Here is a 10,860-nt window from a genome sequence, read left to right as displayed (position 1 = left end):
CTCTCTCTCTCTCTCTCTCTCTCTCTTCTCTCTCTCTCTCTCTCTCTCTCTCTCTCTCTCTCTCTCTCTCTCTCTCTCTCTCTCTCTCTCTCTCTCTCTCTCTCTCTCTCTCTCTTCTCTCTCTTCTCTCTTCTCTCTTCTCTCTTCTCTCTTCCCTCTTCTCTTCTCTATCGCACGGTTGATAGAGCCGTTGAGTAGTTTGACATCGCTCAGTCAACCCGCAGTGCCCAAACTTGACTGTTGCCAGCCGCTGAGCGGGCCCCCTCTCAGTGCCGGGCCGGGCCGGGATCCGATTGATCGGACCGTCGGACCGTGCCACGGTGAGATTCCGAGCCCCGGGCCCCGGGCCCGGGGCGGCCGCCGGGCCCACCGTCTGAGAGGCTGGCCTCAGCCGCTGAGCCAACTCACCGTCCGATCCACTGAGTGTGCCTCAACTGGGCCGTTTCCTCCGAAGCCTGTCAGGTCACCGGGTCGCAGAACGGTTCGCCGGTGATCGGACTAAGTTACTTCACTGCAGTGCCGGCCCCCGCCCGGTATGGCCGGGCACTGCCGCGGCATTGAATAATCATTGAATTGAATCTCTTGTCCAACACGGTAACATACCTAAGTTTCTGAATCTCACGTCTAGGTTAAGCTGCACTTTTATCATTAGAACGATTCTCAGTTAAGTTATTGTACTTGAATCAGTCACATGATAGGAGACGGGGGCGTAAAGCCTGACTCAGTGAGGCTCAGTGACTCGCTCGGACCGTCAGTTCACTGAGCCGGGCCCTGCCGGCCCCCGGCCGCCACAGTGTGACCGGTAGACTCGGTGACCTGTGGGGTACTTGATTGGTAAGAAATAGGGGTACTGTGACGAGCAAGGCGGGGGTTCTGTTTCAAGGAAGAAGGTGGGGTAGGATTAGTTAGAGGTGAGGTGGGTGGGGGTACTACGTTTTGAAGATACTAGAACGAAGGGGTGGGGGTACAAAAAGTACGGGTACTGGGCTTCTGGAAGAACTTGCCCTGGGATCGATACGGGGTACTTTAAGATAAAAAAAGGGGTCAAGCATCATTATTTATGGTAGAAAGCATCTGGGACAACAAAATTGTGTACATGTGGGAGGGGTGGTAGTGGGGAGGGATGAGGGGTGACAATGGTGGAAGGGAAGAGCGATAAATGCAGGGCGACGCAAAGTGGAGGGAGAGAATGAGCAGAGAAGAGAGAGCGACGAGAAGAAGAAGAGAGTGACAAGGAGCAGGAGCAGGAGCAGTATCAGGAGCAGGAGGTTCCTGACGCGTCTCATGGGTGGAGCATGTGGCCTTGTACATGCCCCCCCTGAGTTGACGACCCTGGGTAGAAACTCGACATTGATCGCAGCATTGCCGAACGAATGATGGGAGAAGTCTAAGCTGCCATGAAACCAAGTCTGTGTAGGATGTTCCTGGCTACATGATATGCTTCCCAGAGACTCTTGAGTAGGAGTTGGTAAGCTCTGGAGGAATGGCAGACGAGGAGCGCTCGCAGTCCCCTCCTCAAGTGTACGTGTGCAAGAATGGTATCATCCAGTCGGACATGAGCATGGGCATGCCGTCGGTGATCCTGGCGGAGAACAAGGCCAACGGGATCTACATCGACGAGCTGGATGGGAAATGGGACAAGTTCCCCCCAGCTACCTATGTGATCGACAGGCCCAAGAACGAGGCGGGGGCGACAGAGGGCAACGACATGGAGAGGGCTGACCACCAGTCGTCGGAGAAGGAGGCTGACATGGACGTGCTGCACAACGAGGCGAGCCCTGAAGCAGGTGACTCGCCCCCGTCGCTGCTTCGCCTGTCCTTGACAACTCTTCTGCCAGCTGATCGCCCCGACCGCTGCAGAGACGAGAGGGCAGACGCGAAGGAGGAGGGAAATGAGGGAGAGTCCTCCCAGAGCAAGGGCTCTCCTGCTGACCAGCAGTCAGCGGAGAACGGCTCGACCCCTCCCGCAGACTCACATGCAGCAAGCTCCAAGCGTCCAGCCCCCGACTATGCTTCGCCTGCCGGGGAGGAGAAAGATGTGGAGGGGGCAGAGGAGAGGGAGGGGAAGAGAGCCAAGAACCAGGAGATCCTGTCGGATGGTAAGTCAGCGCAGAACTCAGACAACGAGTCGACCAAGTCCAACAACGACAACAACGACAACGACGACGACAGCAACAAAGATAGCAACAATAGTAACACGAAGAAAAGCGGCAGTAGCAGCAACAACAAGTCAGGCGTCAGCCTTCGGCCCAGGTTGGCTGCCCCTCCTCCCTTCCCGTGCCCTGCTGCTGATGCTCGAACCGCAGGAGAAGCGTGCAGAAGTCGATCACCTACATTGCGCATGGGCCGAGGGCGGGGATGGTGAAGGAGGGAAACAGGAAGCGAGAGCCGGACAAGACCAGGGAGGAGGCGAACAAGATAGCCGAGGACCTCCTGGAGCTGTCGGATCGCATCCCGTACAGTGCTGTATGGCAGGTGAGGAGGAGCAGGAGGACCAGGAGGACCAGGAGGACCTGATCCTGCCCGCTCGCAGAGGGAGCAGTCGGTATGGCGGAAGTTCAAGAAGGCCTGCAGGTCAGCCACCGGGGGCAACGACCTTGCCCAGCTGCTCGCCTGGCTGTCGCTGCAGGTGGAGTGGAGGTTTGAAAAGGATGGCAAGTGACCGCCACGGCATCAGGTTCGGCCGGAAGCTGAAAACAGCTGCTGGTGCGGACAGAATGTCGAAGGTTCTCAGCATGAGGAGCGGAGGGAGATTGTTCTGACGAGCTCTTGTTTTCCTGTCCCCAGAGTTTGCGCGGCAGTGCAAGGTCAGTGATGCTCTGTGTTGTCTCTGTGTTGTCTCTGTGTTGTCCCTGCTCTGGAGGAGCTGGTGAGGGAGGCGTTTATTCGACTGCAGAGTTGCGAGTCGCTCGATACCGTGCGAGATCTGATGAGCACTTATGAAGAGAAGGTCGCCTCCTGTCCTCTTCCTCTTCCTCTTCCTCCTCTTCGTCGTCTTTGCCCTCCTCCTCCTCCAGCTCTAGATCCTCCTCGTCCTCGACCTCGTCCTCGTCCTCGTCCTCGTCTTCTATCCTCGTCTTCTATCCTCGTCCTCGTCCTCGTCCTCCTTCATCTCCTCCTCCTTCTCCTTCTCCTCCGCCTCCGCCTCCTCCTCCTCCTCCGCCTCCTCCTTCACTCTCCTTTCCTCGTCCCCTGCGTTGTCTTCTTTCTCCTCCTCCCTTCCCTCGCTCCTTCCTTTTCATGACTCTGCGGCCCCCAGGCGCTCAACTGGAAGTACCTGGCAGACTTGTTCTCCATGTGCGTGTTGCCTTCCTGCCTTGACCTGAGTGTGAGTGTGCGGGGGCAGGGAGAGGGGAGAGATTTCTACGTGGAAGAGCGACAAGGAGGAGGAGGAGGCAGGACTCTCAGGGACGAGGTGGGTGAGCCAGCAGCGCATTTGGTCGATCCTGCTGTCGCAGGAGGTAAGGTCTATCCATCGCACCTCCCTCCCTCGCCCTTGCCCCTCGTATTCCTTGCTCCTTGACCTCACTTCCTTGCCGTCCTTCCCTCGTTCCCACCTCTGCTCCTTCCTCTCAACTCCCTCCCTCCTTCACGTTGACGGGGAGCAACGGCAGGTGCGGTTGAAGCTGCAAGAGCTGCGGCAGCAACTCTGTGTTCCAAGGTTTGCCCCCGCTCCTCCCTTCCTCCCTCGCATCTTACCCTTCTTGCTCCCCTTGCTCCGACTCGTTCCCCTCCCTCCCTCCCTCCCTCTCCTTCATCTCCCTCCCCTCCCTTCTCCTTTCCCTTGTCCCCTCGTCATGCTCGCTGACGGGATGACAGCGGCGAGACGCACGACGACGAGGTCTCGTGGATTTCAGTCTCCATCCTGCGCCATCAGGTGGGGAGGGGGAGGATGAAGAGAGAGAGGGGGGGGAGTGAGATAGAGTCAAGGGGGAGAAGGGGGGGAATGGGGAAGGAAGGAGTGAGGGAGAGGAGAAGTAACAGGAGGGGAGGCGGATCGGAGGGAGGGAGCTGGAGGCGAGGAGGAGGAAGAGGGAGAGGGAGGGAGGAAGCAGCATCACTGACGGGGAGGTCATCACAGGCTGCATGCCTGGCTCAAATTCCCCAGGGGGAGTCCTACTCGACCATGGTGAGTTTGCGTGGAGTTTGCGGGGGTTCAACGAGCTGAGAAATGTGCAGCTGAGCAACACGCTGCAGTCGGCGAAGGAGTCGGTATACCTGCTGGAGGGAGGCGGCGAGAAGAATGAGGAGGGGAGGAAAGGCTGACTGTGAAGAGGATGTAACAGCTATATTGTTTCTAATCAAACAACACCCGCAGCTACTGCGGCCCAAACAAGATGATGAGACAGAGCGAGGGCGAGGGAGAGGAGGGCGAAGGACGAGGAAGAGAGTGGGAAGTGAGGGAGCGAATTGTCAAGCAGCACAGGAGGGGGTTGGGAGTAGTGAAAGGGGGAGGGATAAAGGAAGGGGAAGGGGGAAAGAGAGGGAGGGCAGCAGCTCAAACGTTGAGCTTCTTCTGCAGCTCTTTGATCAGCTCCTGATAAACTTGATCCTACAGGCAAAAAGTCAACAGCCTGCGCCGCTGCCATGTCATGAGCAGCAAGCTACCTTCCCCTCCCGCTTCTCCGTCGCTCCCTCCGACTTCGCCTGCAGCAGAGAGACCTGTCAGCAACGAGACTCCACGAGCAAACTGCAGACCGAGAGGTCGGACGAGAGGACAGGAGGAGCCTTGGCTTGATCCATCAGGTGCTCGAGCTCCAGCGACAGCGCCCTGGCGACCCTCCTTCATCCTCCTTCCTCCATCGCTCGACCTCACCTGTCCTTCTCTTCCTCCTCCTTATCCTCCCGCATCTCAGAGTTGAAAATCTTTTCGAATCCACTCTTCTCCTTGCTGTCCTCCCCTTCCTCCTCCCTCCTGCGCCTCCCCCGGTCAATTTTCGTCCTTGTTTCATGCAAGTTTCACCTGCCCTGCTCCTGTTCCCCACCCATGTGTCCTTCAGCCGCTCGCGACGGATCCAGCTTGTTCATTTCCTGCCGGAAACTGGGGGAGGAAGGGAAGAGGAGGGGGAGGGGGAGGAGATTTCAGACGGCATAACGAAGACAGGATCGTTATCAGTCACTCACGCGTTGTTGAGCTTCATCGTCTCCGATTGCTCTCTCCCGATCCGAGCCAGGACCCTCATCAGAGCCGCGTCCTAACGTGAAGCGACTGAGCTGCTAGCTAGAAGGTCGACCGAGCTCGTTCACCTTCGTCTGAGAGTTCTTCTCCATGACGTCCTTCAAGACCAGCCGGCGCATCTTCGCATCCTTTCTCCTGTCCACACGCCATCAGGTCCTCGACTCCCCTCGCCTCCTCCGTTACCGGTTCCCCTCCTCCTCCCTCTCCATCCTCTCAAGCTCCTTCATATCCTGAGCTCAGCATGTCAGACTCTAACACGAGCAGCAAGCACTCACCTCCTCCGCCTTCTTGTCCTGCTCCTCGTCCTCGCGCTCGCTCTTCTCCACAAGGCCGTCTCCCGCATGCGCATGCCCTCTCCGCAGCGGCAGCTTCTCCATGGGGGGGTGACTTGCCGGCATCGGCGATGGAGCAAGAGGACGAGACTCCGACCGTCGCTTCTCAAGGTCCTTCCTCACCCACCCGGGAGGATGCGACAGGTCATAGTCAGACGTCAGCGATCGGTACTGGCTGAGCGGATTGAACGGGGCAACCACGCTCTGGGGGACGCAGTTCCCCCCACAGTCAGCGGGTCTGACATGCTCGTCCATGTCGTCTCGTACCCAGCGAGGAGCTGGAGGAGTTCGTCCCCTCCTCACAAACCTCTCACGCTCTCCCATCGATGGGCCGGGTGGCTCCTCCTCGTCCTCCGACCTCAAAGTCTTGAGCAGCGCGAACTTTGGCTGCAGCTGCCGCAGTGGAGGTTCTCCTCCTCCTCCTCCTCCTCCTCCTCCTCCTCCTCCTCCTCCATTCATATGGCTCGGAACAAATCGTGAGGCCCATCGCGCCTGCTGCCATTGATCATGAAGCTGCCGAATGTTCCTTAGGCTCAGCCCTGGTTTCTGAACCACCTCAGTGAAAGGTGACCATGGTGCCTCGAGCGACGTGGTTGACGGGGCATGGCGAGATACTGCAAGGAAGATGCAGCAGCAGAACAAGAGCAGGGTGCTTCCTAACGCCACACCAAGAGCTCTCTGTCTCGTCCGGAGCTCTGCCATGCCGAAAATTCTCTCGATCGGACAGCCTCCTCTCCCTCTTCTCACTTCCTCGTCCTCGTCCTCTCTCCGATCAACGGGATCTCTCTGATCCTCTGCTGCTCAGTACCCTCTCTCCTTACGAGCTCCTTCCTCCTCCTCTCCTCTCCTCCTCTCCTCTCCTCCTCCTCCTTCCCTCCTGCACACCTCCAAACATGGCCGATATAGCGCGCTGAGGGGGACCCGGAATCTCAAACTTGACCAAAAACTTTTTTGACCAGACCGTTACAATTTACAACCTCGAATCAGGGCGCCGACATGGCGGGGAGGGCGGGGGGAGGAGCAGGAGGCGTGAGGGGAGACGGGGAGAGCATGCCCTCTCCTCGAGCAAGGATAGCATCTTCCTCCTCTCTGCGACATGAGCCCGTGGGTCTGCGATCTTCCCCAACAGAGGGGTCAGTCCTGCGTAACGGCATGCTTGACACGCTATGGCGCGGGGGAGCGACAAATTTTGTACCAGATAATGTGCGGAAGGGATCAGGAGGAGGAGGATGGGGAGGAGACGAAGGAGGACGAAGAGGAGAAGGGATGATCCCCTCTCCAAGAGCGCGAGACGCAGGGTGGGATCTGAAAAAGTCGAATCCGAGCTACGTGCCGCCGCTGCGAGTTCAAGATGTGGAGAGAAATCCGATGGACTCCTTGCTCTCTCCTTCTCTCCGGGACACGTCGAGCATGCCAGAAGGGAAGACGCCGCTGTCTGCAAGAGGTATGCTCCTGAGTTGAGGCTGAGAGTCTGGCTGGACTGATGCCCCATGACGATGAGTGGCAGGGGAGAGGAGGGTGAGGTGGGGGAGCAACGATGAAGTGAGCATGGACCAGCCGCCGAGAGCCAACGGCGAGTCTTCTTTCTCTCCCAGCACGATCTCTCCCAGGAGAGTGGGACTGGATGTCCTTGAGGATGGCACGATAGTAGAGCGATACTCGGACCCCAACAACAGTGAGCAAGAGCACCTGCTTGCTTGCTGTCAGTGACATTCTGCTGGTCCAGTTTCGCCCATCCTCTCCAAGTCTCCGAGTGTCTCGCCGCCCGAGCAGAGGAGCAGCATGCTTGCCGGGTTTGCTCTGTCGCTGACCCCGTCAGAGAGCAGGAGGGGAGGACCAGAGGAACCCTCCTGGCTGCGATCGAACATCAGTCATGGTCCGTCGAGACCTTCCGAACAAGGCGCAAGAGATCCGAGGGAGCTTGTTGGAAGCAGCAGCAAGCTGAACCCTTCTTCCTCCTCCTCCTCCTCCTCCCATCGGCTGGGCGACGCAAGGAGACTGTTCGATGGTGGGCGGGAAGGAGGATCGGAGGGCAGGGGGAAAGAGTTCAGCGGGGTCGGACTGGGGATCAAGAGAGTGCGAGGGAGGGAGCAGGACGGAGGGTTTGCTCTTGAAGTGAGGGAGATCCTGCCGTTGGGGGCAGCGGCGAAGGTGATAGGAGACGACGGAAGCCCGATGAGCAGCGGCGACGTGCTGCTGGCCGTGGACGGGATGGAAGTGTCAGGTGAGATGAGATGGACTTGATCCGGTGCCGAATGATGAGGAGAGGGTAGAAGGAGAGGAGAGGAGAGGAGGAGAGGGAAAGTTGGAGGGTGGGGGGAAGGTGGAAGGGAGAATAGGAGGATGGAGAAGGAAGTGGAAGGGAGAGCAGGAGAAGGAGGGCGGAAGAGGGAGGAATAGAGGAAGGAAAGGGAGGGGAGCGCGGGAAGGAAAAGGAGGGGGGAGAAGGAGCAAGGAGGAGAGCGAGGAGGGGGAGGGCAGGGGGGAATGAGTTCGTGTGGGAGGGTTTCTTTGGATGAATTTTTTTCGCATCCTGCAGGTGAAAATGCTGACATGGCTCAAAACCTTCTGAGTGGACCGACGGGGAGTAAGGTGACGCTGCGACTTCAGAGAGGCGGGAGGTAAGTGACTGAAAGATGCGATGAGAGCGCTGAAGGAGGGTTGATGTGCTGTTGATGGAGGGAGGGGGGAGGGAGGCGAAGAGCAGCAGCATCAGCAGCAGCAGCAGCAGCAGCAGCAGCAGCAGCAGGACAAGAGCAGTGGATGAGGAGCACAGGAGAAGTTGAGGAAGGGAAGGAAGATGCAAAGGAAGGGGAGGACAAGTGGTTGGAGGGGAGGATAGATCAGCAGCAGCAGCAGCAGCAGCAGCAGCAGCAGCAGCAGCAGCAGCAGCAGCAGCAGCAGCAGCAGCAGCAGCAGCAGCAGCAGCAGCAGCAGCAGCAGCAGCAGCAGCAGCAGCAGCAGCAGCAGCAGCAGCAGCAGCAGCAGCAGCAGCAGCAGCAGCAGCAGCGGCAGCAGCAGCAGCAGCGGCAGCAGCAAGACGGGCTCGGTTCACTTATCCTGATGATGACTGATGGTTGTTGGTAGCAGGAAGGAGTACACGGTTGTCATCACGAGGCAGAAAACTTCCCTGGCCGACCCTCCAGCTGACCTCCTGCTGGGCGGGCTCGACAGACGACCCGACTCCCCGCAGACTTCAGCCCCACCTGAGCTCGAGCTGCTCGATCAACGTCCGCTGCTGACGATCTCTCCGAGGCTCAAGAGCCCGCTGTACAGAGGAGCGGGAGCGGGAGCAGGAGCGGGAGCAGGAGCAGGAGCTGAAGGGGAGGAGCAGAGGAAGCAGTATCCGAGGAGGGAGGAGAAGCCCCTGCGTCCTCCCGAGACGTTGCTGACTGTCTCGCCGCCCGATCGTTTCTCTCCTCTCCACCGCACCCCCCAACTGGCGTTCAGCTCGTCCTCTCGAGTATCCGCGGTGTCTGCTGAGAGGCCCTCGCTGCTCCCCACTAGACTGTCTGCTACCCCTACAGCTGAGCCTCATCGCGGTCCGTCAAGAGCGGCAGCTGAGGTTGTTCTGACAAGTAGCCGCAGACTCCAGCCCCCCCCCAGCTCTTCCAAGTCTTACAGAGCTTGTGACAACTGCGAGGAAGAATGAAAGCTCGAGCTTCAAAGAGATTGAGGTAAGAAAAACTCTCCTCCACTCCACTCCCTTTCGTCTCCTCTCCTCTCCTCTCCTCTCCTCTCCTCTCTCCTCTCCCCTCTCCCCTCTCCTCTCTCCTCTCTCCTCTCTCCTCTCTCCTCTCTCCTCGTCTTGTTTACTTTCTGTCCTCTCCTGATCTCCACACAGCGAAGGATGCGCGAACTTGACATGATGAAGAGAACTTTGGAGAGTGAGGACATGGACACGAGGTAGTCTCCCCCTCCTCTCGTCATCTCCTCCTCCTCTCCTCCTCTCGTCATCTCCTCCTCCTCATTCTCCTTCTCCTTCTCCTTCTCCTCCTTCTCCTTCTCCTCCTCCTCCTCCCCCTTCTCCTCCTCCTCCTCCTCCTCCTCCTCCTCCTCCTCCTCCTCCTCCTCCTCCTTCTCCTTCTCCTCCTCCTCCTCCTCCTCCCCCTTCTCCTCCTCCTCCTCATCTTCAAGCTGTTCCTGCTTCTCTTCGTTCTTTCTTGCGCATCTTCTCCGCGTCCTTGTTGAACTTTATGTTCCTGCCTGACCAAGTCTGGCGAGCAGTTTGACAAGCGAAGATTTCTCGTCAGCGATGAGGTAGGGCATTTGAAACATGAAAATGTGGAGGAGGGCGAGGACGAGGACGAGGGCGAGGACGAGGACGAGGACGAGGACGAGGACGAGGACGAGGACGAGGACGAGGAGGGGAGGAGAGATGAGAGGCTGGGACGGAGAAGCCTTAAGTCATTCACGCAGCAAACGAACGCCAACTCCTCCCAAGAGCTCAACTCCTCCTAAGAGCTCAACTCCTCCCAAGAGCTCAACTCCTCCCAAGAGCTCCCCAGAGGTGAGGGAGGAGAGGAGAGGAGAGGAGAGGAGAGGAGAGGAGAGGAGAGGGAGGGAGGGGGGGAGGGAGCGCGGGGACGGATTGGAGGGGGAGGGGTTAGGGAGGTTAGCAAGAAGGGAGAGCAGGAAGGCAGAAAGCAGCGGGAGGGCGAGGAGAAAGCGAGGAGGGGAGAATGAAATGGTTGGATCTCACTATTTGTCGTCAGTCTCTGCTCATGACGAGGAGGAAGGAGGAGGAAGAGCGGCAGAAGCAGCTTGTGGAGGAGAGGAGGAGGGGGCAGGGAACGACGAGGACGAAGGAGGAGGAGGAGGAGGAGGACCTTAGGAGCGGTCGGGAGAAGAACTCCAGGGCTGTGAGGGAAGAGTCTCCTGGTGTACAGAGCTGGAGAAGGGGAGGGGAAAAGAACGAGGGGCATCTGAGGGAGGAGAGGAAGGGAGAGAGGAAGGAGAGGGAGAGGTGGAAGGGAGAGGACGAGAAGGTCGGGGCAAAGATGGGAGGAGAGTGGCAGAGAGGGAGGGGAGGAGAGGCTGGAAAGCGAGAGGACGTCAGCAGGAGGAGGGAGGAGGAGGAGAAGCAGGGGAGATGGAAGGAGAGGAGGGAGGAGGAGGAGCAGACGGAAGGAGGATGGAGGGAAGGTTTCTTGTCTCAGAAAGTTGAAGCGCTGAGGAGGACGAGGGAGAGAGAGGGAGAGAGAAGGGGAGAGGAAACTCACAGCGCGAAGAAAGAGGAGGCAGTGAAGTCTGACGAGTAAGTTGATGTAGCATCCTTCTCAAATCCCTTCTGTTCAGGCCTCTCCTCCTCTCTGCTCCACTTGTTTCTACCTCTTCCTCACTCCTCCT

General features: G+C 58.5%; 3 protein-coding genes across 3 annotated transcripts; 2 read left to right on the top strand and 1 right to left on the bottom strand.

The window, feature by feature from the left end:
• Positions 1 to 1,483: 1,483 nt before the first annotated feature.
• GUITHDRAFT_149464 (hypothetical protein) lies at positions 1,484 to 4,266 on the top strand (the record flags this gene model as incomplete). The annotated part of the gene is made up of 11 exons (XM_005818093.1): positions 1,484 to 1,787; positions 1,839 to 2,253; positions 2,307 to 2,475; positions 2,534 to 2,629; positions 2,897 to 2,950; positions 3,260 to 3,297; positions 3,347 to 3,461; positions 3,615 to 3,661; positions 3,820 to 3,877; positions 4,082 to 4,129; positions 4,180 to 4,266. The coding sequence occupies 11 exons, from the start codon at positions 1,484 to 1,486 to the stop codon at positions 4,264 to 4,266; spliced, it is 1,431 nt and encodes a 476-aa protein (XP_005818150.1).
• A 614-nt stretch (positions 4,267 to 4,880) lies between these two features.
• On the bottom strand, positions 4,881 to 5,830 carry GUITHDRAFT_156660 (hypothetical protein). The gene is made up of 6 exons (XM_005818092.1): positions 5,455 to 5,830; positions 5,363 to 5,409; positions 5,248 to 5,314; positions 5,125 to 5,195; positions 4,969 to 5,040; positions 4,881 to 4,921 (listed from the first exon to the last, which is right to left on the bottom strand). Exons 1-5 carry the CDS (start codon positions 5,764 to 5,766, stop codon positions 5,025 to 5,027), a joined length of 513 nt encoding a protein of 170 aa, XP_005818149.1. The 5' UTR covers positions 5,767 to 5,830; the 3' UTR covers positions 4,881 to 4,921; positions 4,969 to 5,024.
• Positions 5,831 to 6,507: 677 nt separating this feature from the next.
• GUITHDRAFT_149462 (hypothetical protein) lies at positions 6,508 to 8,136 on the top strand (the record flags this gene model as incomplete). The annotated part of the gene is made up of 4 exons (XM_005818091.1): positions 6,508 to 6,955; positions 7,019 to 7,186; positions 7,238 to 7,735; positions 8,051 to 8,136. 4 exons carry the CDS (start codon positions 6,508 to 6,510, stop codon positions 8,134 to 8,136), a joined length of 1,200 nt encoding a protein of 399 aa, XP_005818148.1.
• Between the last annotated feature and the right edge of the window lie 2,724 nt (positions 8,137 to 10,860).

Source organism: Guillardia theta (genome assembly GCF_000315625.1).
Source record: "Guillardia theta CCMP2712 unplaced genomic scaffold GUITHscaffold_384, whole genome shotgun sequence".
Lineage (NCBI taxonomy): Eukaryota > Cryptophyceae > Pyrenomonadales > Geminigeraceae > Guillardia > Guillardia theta.
Note: the sequence above shows the minus strand (reverse complement) of the source record. Positions and strands in the feature narration are given on the sequence as shown.